Below are 19,296 nucleotides of genomic sequence, written 5' to 3' on the forward strand. Positions count from 1 at the left end.
TGCTTTACCACGTGCACCTGCCTTGATGCAGAACGCAGAGCTGCTTTCCAGGTTTCTGCCCGGCTCCCCACACCTCCCAGCTCTCGCTGCTCCCTGGAGCCAGTGCCCTTGTCACTCTGCCTGCCCCGGCACCAGGGCCTCCCCGCAGCCCGGGGCCCTCCTGGTGTTCATCTGCACACCATGGCCCCCCCAGCCCCAAACTCTCCTGCTCTCCTCTGCCTGCCATGGCCTCCCCGCAGCACCGGGCCCTCCTGCTCTCCTCTGCCTGCCATGGCCTCTCTGCCCCTCCATGCCCCTCCTGTGTCCAGTGCATTTGAGCCGGACTGTTAAGGACCGCTTGTAAAACCAGCAGGTCACAGCTCGTGACCGAAGTGCCGATCCGTGGGAGTCACTGACGGGGAGGGTCGGTCTGTACCCCAGCCCCGTCCCTCCCGGCTGGGCTGCAGTGGGGCCCCAGGGGAGCCGTTGCTGTCCCCAGCCCCGCGGTCACTCCAGAGCACTCCCTGGGAGCGTCTTGTTATGTTCAACATCGCAGAAAAATTGGGCACTGTGGCGATGCAGCTTCCAGTCCTGCGCCTGGAAGCCCGTGCAGCCATCGCAACGCCCCTTTGCCTGCGCCTGGCCACGGAGCAGCTCATGCACGGCAGGCTGGGTGTCCCCTCCAGCGGTGCACGCGTGCCGTTCACCAGTGGCTCGGTCCCACGGTCGAGACCGAGTTCTGGCCGCACGGGCTCTGCGGGGGAAAGCGCAGAGAGCTCAGGGCTCAGGTTAGGGAGGATCTCTGCGTGGATATCCTCTGCTCGCTTCACAAACTCCCACTTGTTTTTACTGTGTTTTCTCCGCAGGAAGGTTAAAGTTTGATCTTCAGCATCAGATGTTTGTGTTTGCGTCTCTTTGTGTAAAGACCAGTCAGAGCAGCTGGTATTGCAGTTACTGAAACCAACGTCCTTGGGTGAATTCAGTGACCCAGCCACCCAAGCGCAGAACTTGCCTGGATCTGTAGCGATCAGCAGATCATTTGAGGGAGTTTTAGTTTTGTTTCCTGTCAGCACTTGGTGTGAAGACCTCAGGCTCAGAAGCCTCTGCAGGCTGGGTTTTGGTGCTGTGAAGTGCCCGGTGCTGGGTCTCGTTGGCCCGATGGGGGTCCCTGACAGCCGCAGCTCCTGCCCTGCACAGCCCTGGGGGCACGAGGAGGGCTACGGTGAGGCAAGTAGTCAGAGCTTGAGGATCTTGCTGTTGGTCTGCGGCAGAGGGGAGGTTGCCCTAAAGCCCTCCAACGAGTTTTGGGATGCAGTGCTGGTATCATAAAGTTTCATGGAAATGGAAGAGCTCACTGATGGTTTTCAGAAGTTGGCTCTTCTGCAGAGGAGTGCTGTGACACTTCGTGACCCTCAGGATGGATAGAAATTGGGACGGGAGGTGTTCAGACAGCACGTCAAACACCGTCTGTCATCTGTTGTTAAGGGTGGTGTCTTCATTACGGAGATCTAATGGAAAACTAGAAACAAGGCCCAGTAGAGCCTAGATATGGCAAATGCTACTTATGACGCGTTTTATAGTAGCCTTAGAAATTGTAAAACTCAAAAGCTGATCTTAAATAACGGCCGTAGCACCCCTTCTCTCCCTGCCCCCAAGTGCACGTACTCCATTAGTGCCTGTTATCTGTTGGCCACCCAGCTGCAACAGGTACCTGCTGCTCCAGTGCTCTGTTTGGGTGTCAGAACAGCGGTGTGCGGCTTCCTGCCCGAGCCTTGAGACTGAGACGTGCCTTCAGGGCTTCAGGTGAGAAGTACCAAGGCAGCTACAGTATTCTGCAGTCGATATAATGTAGAATCCCATTTTATGATTTTATTTTTCACTCTGTAAATATGTTTCCGGTGAAGTAACTGGGATCTTAACAATTTGCTCTGCTTGAATTAACTTGTAGTATTTTTCACTGCTAAGCTTGGCTAGTAATAAAAGTAACTTGTCCAAGAAAGGCAGTATTCGCAGAGAGTCCCAGGAAGCCTGCATCTTGAAATGCCATCAACTGTGGTGCTGCAAGGGTCCAAATCGGGGCTGGGGCTTACTGTATCAGGTCCTGGGGAGCAATTCCCCACGAAGATGGGCAGCCCAGGGGAAGAGGCAGCACAGAGGGGCAGGGGAAGAGAGAGCTCCCAGCTCTGGGCACGCTTCTGGCCGTGGCAGGTACCACTGAACCAGCTTCGTGGCACGGGCGTCCCTTCAGGATGCCGCCGTGTGCCAGCAGCGGCGCTGTCTGCCCGGCAGCGGCGGCACGGCAGAGGCAGAGCCAAGGCTTCTTGGGACCCTCCCCTTGGCTTCGGGGGCCGTCGGCACCCCTGTGCCAAAGGGCAGGATTGGGGTGCCGCAGGGCCTTCGCCCTCGGAGCTGTGGTGCTGAGGGGGCTGTCAAAGCCACGCCGGCGCTGCCCGGTGACCTGGCTCTGCCAGGGCTTCTCCTGACTGCTGGGCGCAGCTGAAGCGGGCGTCCCTGGTGCGAGGCAGCCCGGGCAGCGGGCTTTTACGACCAGGAAATAGCCGCAGTGATCAAACGGCACAACCAAAGCTGCAGCGTTAACGTGATAGTTCCTTGAGAGGTACGAGTGTCACGAGCTTCTGCAATGAACAGTAGACCTCCTTGTTAGGAAGTTTTACCTCATTGCCAGCGAGAATTTCTGTAATTTAATTCCAAACCTTTTGATTTAGTTTTGCCTTTGCCAGTTAGATAAGAGAGCCTCTTTAGATTTTACTTCCTTCCTGGGTAGGCACTTACAGATGAATTGTCACCGAATTACAGACTTCTGACCTACAGCTTTCCTGCGAGCTCTGATCTGGAAATGGTATTTTTGGAGGGTCTGGTCCCAAGCTGGCTTTTGTGGTGGCTGGTCTGCTGCGCTCAGCCTTCGCTCGGGCTCCGCGAGAGACAGAGGTCAGGATTCCCAGGTTGTGTAAGGAGTACCGGAGTCCTCCTCCTCCATCGCCGGGGCTACATCCAGCTCTGAACACTGTGGGTAGTTCTGGTTCATAGTTCTTGTTTCATCGGTGTTGGGGCTGTAGGCAGATGGCTGGGCTGCTGACGAGGCTGAGGTTAAGCTGACTGAACAGGAGGCAGAGAACAACGGGACGGGACGGGAGAGGTCGGACGTGACAGCTAGCACTGAGGGAGCTGGTGAAGTCACAGACAGCGCTTTGGCGTAATGGCGGGATTTCATCCGTGTGTGAGGGGAGCGATGCTAGACGTGGCCAAGCTCCAGAGACAACTGACAGGGAATACTGGAGACCTTTGGGGGGAACCGCTCAGTGGTACCAGGTCCGGCCAAGACTGCCGAGGTAATGGCATTGCAAATACCAGATTTGAGGGCAGGTGTAGCAGAACGGGGGCGAGTGGGGTAAAAGTAGCTAGAGGCAGATTGTTCATCTGGGAGGAAACTGGGGCAGCAAAAAGGACTGCTAGGAGCCGGGAAGAGGTTACAAAGGCACGTGGATGATGTGCCTGGGGCTGTTTGGCAGCTCTGTGCTCGATCACCACAGCCCAGATCAAGGCAATAAACCAAATCTCTTCTTCTGACCATCCCCTGCGTGTCCAACCTGCTCCTTGGTCTCTGGCTGTCAGCAGAACAGCCCTACAGGTGGATCGAGCATCTTGGTGCCGGGTTGGTGCCTGCTCCAGTCCTGTCAGCATCGGCGTCTGTCCACCACCTCCGAGCGGCTGGCTTTTAGGGAAGAGCAGGCGGGGAGTGCTCCTGAGGTTTGTTCTGAGCCATCGCTTCGCCGTGGCCAGTACCGACTCATTTCAAAGGGCGTGCGGTCTGCCGGCAGCGCGTGGATGTCTGCGTACGGCCGTGCTCGGGCGGCGCGTGCAGCAGCGCGTCCCACGCAGGGCTCCGTCTCCCGTGACCCCGAGGAGCATGGGTTTTCCGCATCAGGCCTGTGGGCTGGACAGGCTGCCGTGGGGACAGAGGGGTGGCAGTCAGGGCTTCTCCCGTAGCAGTGGGGTTTCTGTCCACCCCCTGCCTTTGCCAGAGCAGTGTTCTCCAGAGGTGCTTCTGCCCTTTCAGCAGGCTCTGGTGGTTCGGAAGGAGATAGCCCCACCACCAAGGTCTCCTGCACGTGGCGTGGTTTGCAGGAGCTCCGTAGGGTTGCTTTCAACGTGTATTTCATTTAGTTCTGTTTTGAGAAAACGATGTGCCCAGTACCCATCAGCTTAAGTAAGGCACCTTGCTCAGGTGGCAAGCTGGTTTTACAACTTTTCTGGCACTTACTCAGGAAGTTTTAATTGCTGTGTAGTGCAGGAGAATTTCCTCCCTTCACAGGTCCTTTGCAGTAAAATAGAGCAGTCTCCGTACTGACCAGGTGTAAGCACGGCACTGATATATGTGACTGAATAATGACTAAAAGCAGCTGTAAGGGAAGGGTCTGAAACAAGGAAGCACAGCTGCAGACTCCAGTAAACAGCAGGCTTCCCCTGTATTGCCTGAGTCTCCGAGTTGATTGAGGCGGATGGGAAATCCAGTGCTGCACCTCCAGATCGCACCTACACCTGGAGGCCACAGCTCCTCCATCCGCTGCCTGACGGGGAGCAGCTAGCCCTGCAGACCTCATTCTCTGCACGGAAAAGGGGTGGGTTAGTTTGTGTTTACTTGCCCATTACTAGAGCTTCTTTCTTGTTCCCTGTGGGCGAGTGCCGGGCCTTCAGGCAGTAGCAAGGGAGAGCTGGTTGCTTCCTCTGTCTACGTTTTTCCCCCTCCTGTATTAAATTATGCTTCTAGTATTTGTTTCATAAGGGTACAGTTCTGACTTCAGGATGCATTTCCTTGTTTACTGAATCTTTAAGGCACTAGTGACACTTTACAAATTGCGTATCATGGCATGCAGTTACTGTAGATATATGGCTTCCAGCCCACGGAAAATGGTGTGCCTGGAGTCCTCATGTAACACATCAATAATGCAGGTGACAAAATTGGCTGTAAGGCTGGGTTTCCTGGGTTAATTTTATCTGTATTCCCTATCAGTTTAGATTTTGATTACCAATAAGAAAAGCGCATCCTTGAACTGTCCTTCAGACGACTCTTCTCTGAGTTGTAATTCAGGATTTCTCCGCCGTCTGCGGGCTGTCGTCAGCCCCATGGTGGGGAAGCGCGGGGCAGCGCTTCTGAACTGTGCAACTGTGGGATCGCTGCGGGCGTAAGCCTGATGGGACGGGCGTACCCGGAGCCACTGTGATACGTGGTTTGCTCATGTCAGGCTCCTTCTCCTGGCTAAGAAACCAATTAAATTGTCATCTGTCCAACTCTATCCTCCCCAGGGGTCAGGACTTCCACTTAACCTTTTCATGACTTTAATTATGATGCATGTATAATGAGAGGGCAGTACTGGTATGTCATGCTGATGCTCCCGTATCGTGAAGTACAGTGCTGATACTCTACAGAGACCTTATGTCTCATTATCATAATATAAATAATTTACTTGACACTCAGAGAGCCTGAGTCTCCCCTTTTCCTGTTTTCAGAGGTTCAGGCAATACACAAGGTCTTTCTCACCTTAAACCTGATATCATTCTGGGCCTGCGCCCAGCGTACGTTAATGGGCACCTAGTTTTGCAGCTACAGGCTGCAGCAAGGTCATGTTTGTGGTTCTTTGAACTTCAGACTATTGAAAGAACTTGCTGGTCAACACTGATCCAAAGAGTTGAATTTAACACTGGGGAAGTCCTGAAGGATTTGGAGAAATCAAATGTCGGATTGGCATTTCTAAAAATCGGTAGGATGACTTGTCAACTGTTTGCCACTTAAGCTAGCTTCCATCAAAGGAAGAAGTCATAGAAGGCTGTTGATAAAAAACATCTAAGCATAATCAGATCATTCAGCACATTAATGTCTTGTCAGGCAAACTTTGTCTTGGCCTGGTGCTAGCCGATGGCTGAGTTAGCAGAAAAAATCTTCCATAAAAATGGTAAATAAAATAATAAAGAAGTAGTATGGTAAATGATGGAAATATTTTTATCTGTATGAAATCAGTGTCTCTACATTTCATGCAAATGAAAGAGAATGTAGGTCACATTTACTGGGGTGACCTGACATCAAAGGAGATGTATGCACAAGATCATCCATGGACTGTTATTAAATCTACTGCTTCATTAGGGTTTTGACACAGCTCTTAAAAAATACATTGTTTTGATAATACACTTAGGGTGATGGATAACTTATCTAGGCCTGTTGATGCAATACATCTTTATATTGCTAACAAAACCCATGCTTTCTGCATACCGCAGCTGAGGTGAGAGGTGGACCTACAGGGACCTTTGCTGAAGGCTCTGGCCCCTGTCATGCATGATATCAGACTAGATAATTGTGGGTTTTTCTGACTTGCTTGTTGCATGTCTCTAAGGCAAATGGTTTGTTCAAGCATCATCAGCCACTAAAGCAGACATTTGGTGTTTGAGTTCTTAGAAAGTTAGCCTGGATCCTTCAGTGCATCCTGCTCAGAGCTGTCCCTACACTAGCAAAGAGTGTCCTTTTACCACTGGCTCTTCTGAATGAAGATGAGACAGTGAATCCTGCATGGACTAAAGATTCACGTGAGGAAAAGACACCTCCATCAGTCTGCTGAAAAGCCCTGAGCGAGAGCCTTCGGTTCACCTGGCCCCAAAATTGCCAGCCTGGCCAGGGTTTGGGGAGCATGTCTCTGTTTTGAATTCCTAGGCCCTGCATATGTTTGAGCCAGCTGCTTCATGCAACTGTGGCCTCGCTGTTGCATTTCTTACCAACCAGCTTTAGCTTCTCTCCTACAGAGGTGAGAATTCCTCTGCTCGAGGGGAGGGCAGTACGAGCCATCGCAGCCAAGCTCTGAGAGTCTCTCGTGCTGGTCTCGGTGCTGGCTTGCATGCCCCTCTTCACACTCCTGAGTTAATGACCCTTCAGAGAAAGTAATGCAAAGTAACTCATTGCAACATCAAATACGCCATCTGCCAGGAATCTGTATGCACCCCAGTCAAGACCACTAGACCTAAACTTACTACTTGTATAGAGCAGTGGACTGAGATAACTGCTTCAACACCACCGGTGCCAGAAGCTGTGCATCACGCTTTTCAGCCGGCGCTGTGCGAGTGGCGGTGCCGTGCTGCTGGCCAGGCACTGATCAGCAGCCAACACGTAGATGTTTCAGGCACTGACATCTTTTGGTGCATGACATACGCTGCATCGTTAGGCAAAACAGTGGCTTGTTAGCCCCATCTCCTCCTGGTGATTTAAGTATGTTCAAGAGCTACTCAGCAGAATGACTGCTATGCTGCTGTTGCAGGAGAGGACTTCTGCCGTACAACTGCGATCCATTATTTGACAACTAGCCTTGAGCAAAGTGGCTGTCGCAGGTAGAGGAGGAATAAAACCCACTCGCTGACCCTCCAGTGTGTATCACACCGTCAGGGGAGTGCAGATCTGTCAGAGCGTGTCTGGGGTTTTCAGCCCCTTATTCCTAATGTGTCAATAATGTTCTTTGTCCGTGACAGTCAGGTGATGTGGAACACCGTCTCCTGTTTCTGCAGGCAGGGAAAACAGAGTAGTTGGCACAGGCGGTTCCAAGATTGCACCTTCACCCCCCACCCCCCACTTGCTGAGCACTCCTGTATCTGGTAGCCCATCTTCAGCTTCATCTTTGAGGCTGCTACTGGCTGAGAACAGCTCCAAAACCAGGGCAGCGCCGTTCACTGGAGGTGGCACAATCCCATCCCTAGTCCTGGGACTACCACTAAGTGGAGGTAGGGCTGGAATGACCGTACAGATACTGCTCCCTTGAAGGATGTGCAAACAAGCGGCCAGGTGTCATAGTGCCGAGAACCAGCACTTTTCTTGGAAAGGTGACTTCTCTCTGTCCTCATCTGTGGCACGGGCTATTAGGAACAGCCGTCTGTCTGGTAACACGTGAAAGCCAGTAATGAGATTCCATGCCATTAGAAGAGGGATGTCTCGAGCTTCTCCTGGATCCGCTTCAGGTGTTCCCAGTCATATAAGGCCTAGTGAAGAAGTCCTCACTGATGGAATGCTATGGTCTTGTGTAGCAAGATAAGAATCCCCTCCGTTCGCAGGTCTGTTTGCAAAAATCTTCTCAGAGAATCATGACCAGTCCCTGAAACAGCCACAGGTGATACACTCTTTGCTGAGGACAGCAACCCATCTGGGTACCACTGGTAGTTTCAGGTGACCAGAGTCTGGCCAGATGGGTAAAGAGCAGCTGTGGCCTTTCTGCTTCATTTCTTTAGTGGATCCTGCAACAGTGTCCTCTTGATAAACAAAGGAAGCTTGTTCCTTGGTCACATCACACAAGGTAGCACAGATCACACAAGCTCCTCTCTGCTGTAACTTGGGCATCCCCCGTGCAAAATTCCTTCAGCCTGGATGGGCAGTGAAGCACGCTGGGCTGGACCTGGATAATGTAAGTGTGCTGCCTGGGCCCGTCTGAGAACGTCCTTTCCCTGGATATGGTGTTCTTTCGCAGGCAGGAGCAGGTTTTTCAACCAGGAATGCGGTTAGAACCTCACTGGTGAAGAATGGAGTTCATTTGACTGATGTAGATGTCCATCAGCAAGTGGCCCTCTGCTCCTGAGCTAACGGTCTCCTGTAGGACCAGTACGCGAGGGGCAGCGCTCCAGGCACTGGGAGCAGCTGTCTGCAATAGCGCAGGTGAATGGGGCGCAGGATTTTTTTCTCTGCCGACTGTGAAAGAGGCCTGGAAGCTGCTAACTCAGACGTAGACACAGGAGCGAGTTCCGTCCCTCCTGGCATCATTCACAGATGTTGTTCTCATTTCGTCTGTGGTACTGGGAGGTGGATGAGGCTTTAGGGACCTTGTGGGAAGGTATGTGACTCTGGGAGTCACACGTGTCCAGCAGGCTCTGGGGCCATGTCAGCGTCTAAGCTGATGAACACTGTAGGCATGTAGCATCAGCTCTGGTTCCTGCATTGAAGTCAAGCTGAGCCTTGCATATGTGCTCTTCTTGAACCAATATGTAGAGATTTTCCTAGGCTCCTGGACATTCTTGTCCACCTTCTGCTTGCTTTTTGCCACAGTCTCAATCTCTCTCTCTTTGTGTTTTGTAGCTGAAACCCCAATTGAGGAGTTCACCCCAACCCCAGCCTTCCCAGCGCTCCAGTACCTGGAATCAGTGGACGTGGAAGGTGTCGCTTGGAGAGCAGGGCTTCGCACGGGAGACTTTCTGATTGAGGTGAGCCCCGACGCGGCAGGGAGAGTGACCGGTGGCTGCCAGCAGCGTCCTCCTCTGCAGGACAAGGGCCTACATCTTGCAAAAAATTCTTTTCCTTTATAAGGTGTTTGGAGAGCTGCGTAATAATTGTTACTGAAATGCCTGCTGCCTGGATGTCTTGATGAAAAAATGTACTTCAGGTACAATAATTCAAGCAGATACACGTTCTCTGTGCTAGAAGATGAGCTGACAGGTTCCCTGACAGCTAAGTGAAATTATGGGGGAAATGGAGGTTGGAGAAAAGACGCTAATGGCCCTCTCTGGAGGCCAGTCGGGATTGTTTTGTACTGATATTTATTACAGCTTTGCCCAGTGTGGTACAAGCATTGGGGTCTATAGAGAGGAATTAGATTGACCAGGTACATGGGGCTCTGCTCTTGTGTGCCCTTGGCCCTTTCCCTTTCTCGAGAAGGTGATGATGGAGGCTGTGGACTGCCTTCGCTGCTCCGAGGCCACAGCCAACTGGATTTTCCTGATTACGTTTAAAACAAAGGAAAGCAAGGATTAGAGTCACTGGCAACTTCACGTTAAGCAAGTGTCTCACGGGCTCGGCCGCAAGGCACAGCGAGGTGAAATAGGGGCGCGGTCTCCCCGGGCACAGGCAGGAGACAGGAGAAAACCAGGGCAGGGCTCTGAAGCTGGCTGGCAGGTCTCCAGCAGTGACAGCACTCGCTTGCTCCCGCAGCTTGGCATTATTATCATTTTGTTATTGTTTGTATTAGTGTATGCCCAGAACCTCAGCGACAGGTCAGGGAAACGTGGTGGTAGGTGCTGCACGGCGCGCGGCATCTGCGCGGTACGGGCGGTGACGGCTGTGTCCCAGCGCCCGGACGACGGGGGTGCTCCCGTGCTGGTGCTCGCCGTCTCTGGACAGTGCGAGGGCACGGCAAGGAGCAGTCTTGGCATATCGGCTGCTTCATCTTGTAGTGAATGCCGCAGAGGATAGTTTTAAGGAGTGATTTAGAAGAGAGTGATAACATTAATTTGTTAATGTTTATAGGGACTCTCCTTGCTATAGGAGGAAAGTGTAGGAGGCATTACTGTGGTACTTGCAAGTGAAAATTATGTTCAGAATCCATGCCAAATGGGTATGGTATGAATAGGCCAAGTCTGCCTTTCTTAAAGCCAGAGAAAATGCTGTTACAATGAGGCAGTTGAGAAATGATTAAAGTGTTTGTGAATCACTCAGTCAAGATGCCCGTTTCTGTACCTTAATTGTAAAGGCCTCCCAGAGAGTTTGTTTCAAACGGAGATGTATACACTGTCAGTGCAGGAAGGGATGAGAGGTGAATCTTTCCCCTTCCAAGGGAGCAACAGTGACAGAAGTTCGGAGTGAGGCCGAATTGACACCGAGTCTGCGTAACGACCGTGCATTAGATGGGATGGGAAGGGGAACCTTGTGCGAAGGTTTGAGGTGGGTGGCACGGCCAGGCTTCGCTGCCGAGTCTGCTCACAGCAAGTGCTGAGCAGCGCACACCGGACAGGCAGTCCGTGCGGTCAGAGGAAGGGCTGGCATCCCCTGGGATTTTGCTTTCTCACATCTTCCCATGCAAAAATCTTAAGGCTTTAAACCCAGTAATGCAGTATATGAAACCTGCATTGGTCCAACATGGTGGTGGTGTGGTGTAGGTTGTGGTTGTGCGTGGGGTAGGGCAAGCAGAGCTGCATGCTGCTGGCAGGTGGACGTGCGAAGTTGTACTGGTTCTGGGAGTGCTGCTGGGACGGGGGCGGCGGGTGGTGAGGCTTTGTTCAGCTCAGCTGCGATTCGCTCTGCAGTCTGAAGTTTACGCTGAAAAATGCTCTCCTTTGCAGGGGTGGTCATCACCTCTGTCCCGGGCAGTTGGTCGATGCACCCTGGAGGTCCTATCAGTGCTCTGTGGGATCTTTCTAGCAATACATTTTCCGGACCGAGTACCTCGGACACAGCGATGGACTTGATGTTGAACGTGTCGTTGATGGAAAGCGTGTGCCCAAAGCAGGGACGGGCCGTGATGAGTCCGTGCCGAGGTGCTGCATGTGCTGTGCCCTTTGTCCAAAACGGGGAGTCCCACCGGTGGTGCCGTGCCCACGCGCGTGGTGCTGCTGCCGGGCAGGCGGGAGGACCGACAGCCCACGTGCGGGGATGTGGAGCCGCGTGCTGCCGGGAGCCCAGGGAATCCCACGGCTGGTGGACCACAGTGGGAAGGGGAGAGGGGAGCCAGGCTTGAGGACCTCTCAGCAGAGGTGCAGGTCGGCGCTTGGCCTTACTCCCTGTGGGAGAGCACACCTCTCCTCTCCTCTCCTTTCTGCTGTTAGCGGGGCCCAGATTTGCCCTCTGTACTTGCACCAAACCTTCTGGAGAGCAGCTCCCGGTGGGGCCGTGTCCTCTGTCTGTCCTGCGCGTGGGCATGGTTCTTGCAGCCAGAAAGTCCCCCAAAAGCTGCAAGCGGGAGGGTGCTGGCAAAGGCTGTATGACCCAAATAGCCTGCTGCCAACAACGTCATCTGCGTTGCTGGTGTGTCTTCTGCAGCCTCTAAAGAACGCCAGCAAAGTACCAATTGTCATAAACCTGACAAATTCGTTACAGAGCTGATACCTTTCTTGATACATCCTATTAGAAACATTACAAAGCAAGGAAGAATTTCAAATGCGTATAAAGCCACGTGGGGTGCGAGGAGGAGGTTAGTGCTGCAGTAGAGCAGCCTCATCCCGGCTGAGACTCGCAGTCCCTCTCCCCTCCCTCCCAGTGTGGATGTTCAGCTGCAGAATAAATGTGTTTAGCTGGTAACCTGCCCTCAGCGAGTTACCATTTCCTTTGGATCAGCTAGCTGAGCTGACTTCCCCTGTGGCTGCGTGATCATTAAATCTATGGCAAGTGGAGCAATAAGCATGTGTGGTTTCCCTGGGAAGGGAAGCTGGAGGTGGGTTTAGAATGAGCACAGCAACTTTGCCGCAATGTGAAGCCACATCCCAAGGGCGATATTCAGAAAGGGAGATGTTGTAATACAGCTTGAAGCCTTGCACAGGTCTCTGGGACCATCTTCATCAACCTGTCCAAGTGTATGGATTAGAGATGTGTTAAATTGAGATGGAAGGTGCATGGGCATTTTAAGTGTGAGACTTCATTTCTAGCCTTGTAACTTGTAGCCTGAGACCATCTCTTGCTGAAATTAATCTCTAGTCTTTTAGCTTTAAAGCTTTCTTAGTATTGAAGATCACTGCTAGACAGCCAGATACATGTAAAGTTCTTTCACATTGGAGCTAGCAAATTCAAATGAAGAAGTGCAGGTGGGAAGTCCTGAGACGTGTTTGCAGGCAGAGAAGTTTTTGGTGGCAGTGACAGTCTCCACGTGAGAGCTGACCTTGCCCAGTGGTGGGGAACAGCTCCTCCGGTACCACAACATGGCTCTTTCATGCAAGGACCAGGTGGCAGGGACACTGCTTACAGCTCCAAGCAGGCCCTGACGTGCCCTAGTCTTCCTCACGCTAATTCAGCAATGAAATCAGCTTCTGACGCTGGGAGAGGGGTGGCTGGCTGTGGATGCTGGAGGCAGTCCGGTGGGGGCTCCAGCAGTTCCCGTTCCTCCGCGAGGCTCCCCTTTGCGGGGAGGAGTGAGATGTGTTTCTGCGGGGCCTCGGCACGAGGAGCCGGCAGAGCTGCCCGACAGGTTATACCTGGGAGCCAGCGGATGGCGGCTTGAGGGAGGCAGCAAAGACCACCCAGAGAAGGAGGTGGGCAGAGGGGAATCTGCCCCAGAAGTGGGAGCAGAGCTTCAGGGAAATTCAACGTTTAGCACTGAGGCTTTTTGATTGATTAATACCAACCTACAACAACTGCAGTACAGGACCTGACTTACTTGTACCGTGTTTAAACTGCAATGTCCTAGCCCTCTGGTCAAGCCTGCTGTGCCACGCTGCTTCCCTGGCCTTTTTAGCCTTTCATTTCCCACCAGCACCTTCCATACCAATGGAGTGCCATGACTGGCCTGGACCAGTGCGACAGGCTGAAGCCTGTTTGGTCGGCAAGTGGGGGTGCGTTGATCCTGGCTTTGTCAGCGAGATCCATGGGATGGCTGTATGGAGTTCAGGGTACTCATTTGACGAGCATTGATGTCCTCACCTGATAATTCCTTCAGCAAGACTGGTCTCTGTTCATACTTAACTAGGAAACCTCTGCCTAATTTTGTGAAGGTGGAAAATTTCACCAGAACCCTCCAGGAGGAGCAGATGATCTTGAACAAGTGAGAGCTCCCCAGTAACTGTCAGGAGCTTTACATCCAGTCACCCAACAGATGCAAGGCTGCTGCAGCTCCACGTTCCCCGGTCCGGTCAGTAGCCAGGCAGAGCGTGCGTTCCCCATGGGGACACATACACACGTGTGCACAATATACACGTAAGCACACAGCCCGCCACGCGGACCGGAAAACACCCAGCATCATGCAAACACAAACAGCACAAATGGCCTGACCCTGGTCCTCCCCGACTGATCAGAATGGAAGCCTGTCAGAAGAGAATATATACATATATGCATATGTGTATACAATATGGATCCCTCTAGTAGCTGGCCTTGGACCTCCAGTCTGCCCAGTAGCTGGCCTCCAGCTCCCCCAGTCTCCCCAGCTACTGGCACCTGAGTGTGTGAACCCCTGAGACCCGCTTGCTGGTACTCAGATCTCGACCCACGTGCACACACACGTGCACACAGATGTGCACTGGATTCCCCAGACCTTAGACCCTTGGTCTATCCAGCCGCTGGTCTCCAGTCCCCTGGTCACCCCGGCTGCCTAATGCACAGGCAGGCAGAAACACAACCCCGTCTCCCTGGCAGCTGCTCCAGACACAGGGCCTTACCAGTAGTCAAACCCACGGGTCAGTCTGGGCCCTCCAGTAGCAAATTCCCAGACCCCCAGTCTCTCCAGTAGCTACCCCAGGTCTATGGCCTCTCTGATCCCTGGCTCCAAGCCTCTTATGCTACTCGCTGGCGAATCCAGCTTGACGATTCCTAGCAAATTAAATGCACCTACACGTGCATCAACATACAATATGCATGCAGTCCGGTCTCTGGAGTTGCTGGCACCCCAGCACCTATGGGCCCTACCGCTCATGGCCCCTTCCCCAGTTGCTGGCAGCTGTACCTCCATGCACACCCGCACCCAGAAAAATGGTTCGAAGTAGTGCAGTGACAAGATGCAGCAGGCTGTGGTGCCCAGGCACAGGGCATGGCCAGGCAAGCGGACTGACCAGCAACCTGGTACATTCAGCTGGCCTCCTCCACACCCTTCTCCCTTTGTTCTCCTGTGCTTGTTCTTGCCTGATCCACCATCATCCCTCCCTTCTCCTGCCTTTGGTCCTTTCACTGAGCATCTTGGTAGGTCTGGTACAATCCCCGAATGCTCTTCCTGGCATCCTATAATGAGTCCCGTATCCCCGCAGGCACTGGTTGCCCTCGGTCCGCAGGGTGACCTGGAGAGAGCCTCTCCCATCGGCTCGTCCCATGGGTCCTGAGCACAGACCGGGGGCTGAGCCTTCCCCTGCGGTGGCCCTGGGGGGAGCTGAGCCGGGGTGCTCCACTGACACCGATCAGGTCATGGGGTTCCTCCCGCAGTCATCGTTCCTCTGCTCCGTTATGGCACTGGTGATTAGCCTTTGATCGCGTAATCCAACAGTAACAGCCCATCATCCTGCCTGCAGCCTGTACATAGTCACGTACGCTGCCTGCTCACCCCTCTCCGGTGGAATTTATCTCGTGCTGATCCCAGTTTCAGCAGAAGCGTCTGCTGCGAGGCTGCCCAGCTCCCTTACGCTTCTCCACCTCGGATTGTCTTCTGGCTCTGAGCTGTGGCAGAGGGAGCCTGGAACTGTGGAGAGATGTAACCTCAATCCTGCAATGCCACCTATCAACAGAAATTCAAGCATCAGAAGAAGCGTGTTTAAAATTTTGCCCTCACAGCTTATGCCGAAGCCCTTACACCAGCCGAGTCCCCAGTCTTCCAAGTATTTGCAGCTTTAAAGTACCATAATAGACTGGAATATCTGGCCCTTGCTCTCCTTCCATAGAGAAATACTGTCTCTTTTTTCCTCGCCTTCTGGGCTTGTTGCTTTTTCTGCTCTCCTTGTCATGCTTCAAATCCTCTCTCTCAGGAGGTCTAGACACTTAAGCCTTCTCTTTGTATTGGAGTGAACAGGTTCATTTTTTAATCCCAGCAAACCGTGTTTATGGTTGGACTCAATGATCTTAAAGATCTTTTCCAACCTCAATGATTCTATGATTCTATGTGGCGTGGTCACTAGTGCTAAATCTCCTGCTTTTTGTGTTGACTCAGCCCCTGCTTGCTGCAGTGTATTTTGGGCGGGAATCTGATCCCAGTTTTATTACTACTTAAGATTTTACCCACCGTCTAGATTGTAAGCTTGTAGGGGAACTGTCAGATGCCTGGACCTGCTTGTCCTGACCCATTCAGTGCCATGCCCACCGGGAGGAAATGCTGCCTTGCGGAGAATAAAGCCTGCAAGACAGGGGGGATGCACCGATCATTTTGCGTATCACACAAGCAGGGCAGAGCGATGCATCCCAGGCTGCCTGCCTCTGCGTGCCTGTCTCCGCTAGGAGCCTGGACAGAGGCTGCCTGCCCAGCTGCTGTGCCTCAGGCTGGCTGAAGGCAGAAAACGGGCAGAACATTGGCAGCCCCTCCGGTCTGCCAGGGCATCCAGCCAAGTCACTTGCATTTGTCTTGCAATCCTTCAGCATTTTCCCATGAGCTGCTGCTCACTCTTGGTCTTAGTTTTTCATTTACTTCATCACCCCTTCGTTTACTTCATAAGCGCTGTCTGTTTCCTTTCCTTGACCCCTCCATGGCTACTCTGTCAGGCTGAAACTGCACCTCTGGTTGGGCTTTCAGAGGACCATGCTCACTGCTTCATGCATTTACCTAGCAAAAGCCCAGAGGCCTCCAAAACGTCCATCTGCCCAGGTTTCAAGAAAAGCAGTCCAGGTGAAACTCCTGCCGTAACTCCTCAGCACCTTTGTTATCTGCTGATCCAGCAACCAAAGGATGCTATTTTGCAGATTCTTACGCTAAAACAAATACATGAACCAAGCTAAGTTATTTTGCATCATCGGGTCTTCTAAAGAAGACCAAGAAGACCATCACCAATAGGAAGGCCGCGCTTTCTTCCTAGTGACTAACCTTCCCCATCTGTGATGACTGTGATTCAGATGGGGCAGGGGCAGACCAGCCTGTTGTGTTGGTTGGCATGGGCTGCACCAGGAATGAGAAGGGACAGAAAATTCCCAGAGCGTCTGCTTGCTTAGGGCAGATGGATCAGAGGCATCAAGCTCTGCCCTTGATCTTCCAGCGCAGAGATCACCACCCCTCACCCCCTCTCCCACAGTATTTCTATGTATAGAAATAGCTAGATAAGTAACTTCAGTGTTTACTCAGCATCTCTTTTAGCTGCACTTCCATCGTACGTGCTCCAAGCAGAGTGAGTGGCGGACAGCTCTCTCACGAAGCCAAGTGGCTGCTTTTCTCTGGTTGGTTTGGCTGATACTGGCTTGTCAGTGTTCGTGTTCATGTTTCAACATCCCAGTGCCAGCTGTCCACGGGGAACTCTAATTTCCTAAGTACCGCTGTGGTCCTACAGCCCACAGGGCTGCTGCGACAACACAGACACAGATGATCTCAGTACATGGCCTTCGGTAGAGATCTATGGTGGGATTCATCTCACCTCACGTTAGGCTTCAGTTACCCGGGTGCCTGCACCTGCCTGCCTCGTCCAGTTTGCCGGTTCTGCCTATGGAGACCAAATAAATGTGGAGATGGAATTCAGGGAGTAATTAACTCATCTGACCTAGCCGTAGGGAGACAAATCATGCTCAGGATCTGGTCGATTCACTGACCAGCTCTCCCCTGACTGGACAGGGGTCCCAGGGCAACTTTTTCCAGGGTAAGTCCCCGTTTTGTGGACAGCACGTTCTGTCAGGGGAATCCCAGCACTGTGGTCTCTTGGCAAGAAGCACATTATTCTGTAGCCCTGCAGGCGGGAAATGCCAAACGTGGAGCAGCTCCTTGGAGCATTCAGGTTGTGTTCTCTGTGCTGTCGGGGGGTTCTCTCAGAGGAGCTGCTAGGCTCTGAGTGCTGCCAGCACTATCGATATAGCTGGATATGCAATTGCCATTGGTACTTCTCAGGTTTAGGGGGGGCAAACCCTTGACAACAAACCAGCGATGCCTCTCCAACGTGAAGTCAGAGGATTTTGTGGTGTCCATATGCTCTGAGGTGCTGACCTCTCTGGAGACTCAGAAGTAACACTGAGACTGATGTGAGTTTGTCCTGTTTGCTGTCCTCCGGCAGCAGACATAGAAGAAGGAAACCCGTCCTGGACACAATGCTTCCATTTGGAGATTCAGTCTTTGAACGTGATTCTGAGCATGATATTTCCCTTGCCTCAAGAAGAGATCTGGTTCATTTCCCCGTCTCCAGGGTGCTCGCTTTCTCATTGCAGTCCATCTGTTTCACAGAAGTCACCTCCAGTTCATGGTGGGCCAAGAACTTCAATAGCACAAGGTTTCATCACAGCTCTAAGGCTTTCCTCAAGTTCATCACTGCAGAGGCATCATGTCTAGGTGTGTTGACCCATATGGAGTAGGCAAGAGTGTTACACCATATCCCAGACCCTGTGCTACATATGTAGGCCTGGGTTTATTTATGTATAGTCCTGAAAGCCATACTGTGGCCGTGTTGCTAGAGATGCCTCCATCAGCTATACCTTCAGTGGTGGCAGGATGTGACCAGTCTCTGCCGAGAATCTGCTTTTTTTTTTTACTTCCCCTGTCACTGCAGCTACCTCTCTTTGGCTGCTGAGTGCACTTGTGCAGCATCTCCAGCCTCCCAGATGTTTTTTCTTAGCTGTCTCTGGAAACTGTACAGCTTTTCACGCAGTGCCCTGGATGTCAGATGGCTCTGAAGACTGTTCATTTCCTGTGAGAAATACTCCTTTTAATAACAGACAGACAATTAGCAGATGCATTTTCATGGCTTGGTGGACCATATTTTCAGCCTGAGATATGGTCAAATCCTTATCCATTGATATGGTCAAATCCTTATCCATTGTAGAAACTTGTGTCCCAGTTACACATGAGTCTTTCTTACATCCTAAAATGGAGGTATTTTTCTCTTAGTTCCCTGAGCATGTGTCTCAGTACAGTTTCCGAATATCTTTTAGTGGGAAAGTGGAGAGAATATTGTCCCATCGCTCCTTGTCAGGGCTCTCTGGGGATCTTTGAGGGTTTTTCCATCAATTAATTACTCTGTTTTACAGTGAAACCATAAGCTTGTACTGATCTTCCTCCTGAGCCAGCTTTTGAACCCACAGCTGTATGTTCTCTCTTCTGTAGAGTCATAGAAGTGCTGCTTGGAAGGGTTCTCTGAGATCCTGCTCTGAGAAGGACTACGTTAGGTCAGCTGTGGATCTGTCCAGCCAAGCCTTAGAAACCTTCTGCAGGAAGCCGTCTGCAGGATGGTGGTGCTGCAGTCTTTCTGGTGACCTGTTCTGGGGCTGTACCGCCCTCCTGGGAGATTTTTTTTTTGCAGAAGTCTGAGTCCAACCTGAAGCTCCCAAACCACCATTTGTGGCTGTTGGCCACATTCATTACATCATCTGCTACTTCCAGTTTGGCTCGGTCATCTTTGTAAGTGCCCTGCAAGCAGTGGTAGGCTGCTTGTTTTTTTTTTGTCATGCGATCTGGGTCTGGACCCTCTTCAGTTTTTCTCTGTCTCTCTTGAACTCAATGACCAACAACTGAGCACAATATTCCAGGTGCAGCCTCACTGGTGCTGAGTAAAAAGGGCAATAACTTCCCTCGATCTGCTGCCCAGGCTGCTTGTTACGTAGCCATGTATGCAGCTTGCCTTATTCTCTGTGAGAGTCCGTTACGGGCTCATACTCAGCTTGGCAATCATTGTAAATCCCTTTTCAGCCTCTTGAACAGAGCTGCTACTCAGGCAGTCTCTCCTGGGCCTGGACCAATGGGGTGGGTTGGTCCACCCCAGGTGCAC

General features: G+C 52.1%; 1 protein-coding gene across 5 annotated transcripts in view; it reads left to right on the forward strand.

Moving 5' to 3' along the window:
* SHANK3 (SH3 and multiple ankyrin repeat domains 3) overlaps window positions 1-19,296 on the forward strand; it is a 372,580-nt gene that overhangs the window by 284,681 nt on the left and 68,603 nt on the right. For all 5 annotated transcript variants that reach the window (XM_072856101.1, XM_072856081.1, XM_072856107.1 and 2 more), the window contains exon 16: window positions 9,095-9,219. In XM_072856101.1, the coding sequence (XP_072712202.1) occupies window positions 9,095-9,219 (125 nt within the window). The remainder of the gene's footprint in view (window positions 1-9,094; window positions 9,220-19,296) is intronic.

The sequence above is a fragment of the Ciconia boyciana genome, chromosome 1, assembly GCF_034638445.1.
Source record: "Ciconia boyciana chromosome 1, ASM3463844v1, whole genome shotgun sequence".
Classification (NCBI taxonomy): Eukaryota; Metazoa; Chordata; class Aves; order Ciconiiformes; family Ciconiidae; genus Ciconia; species Ciconia boyciana.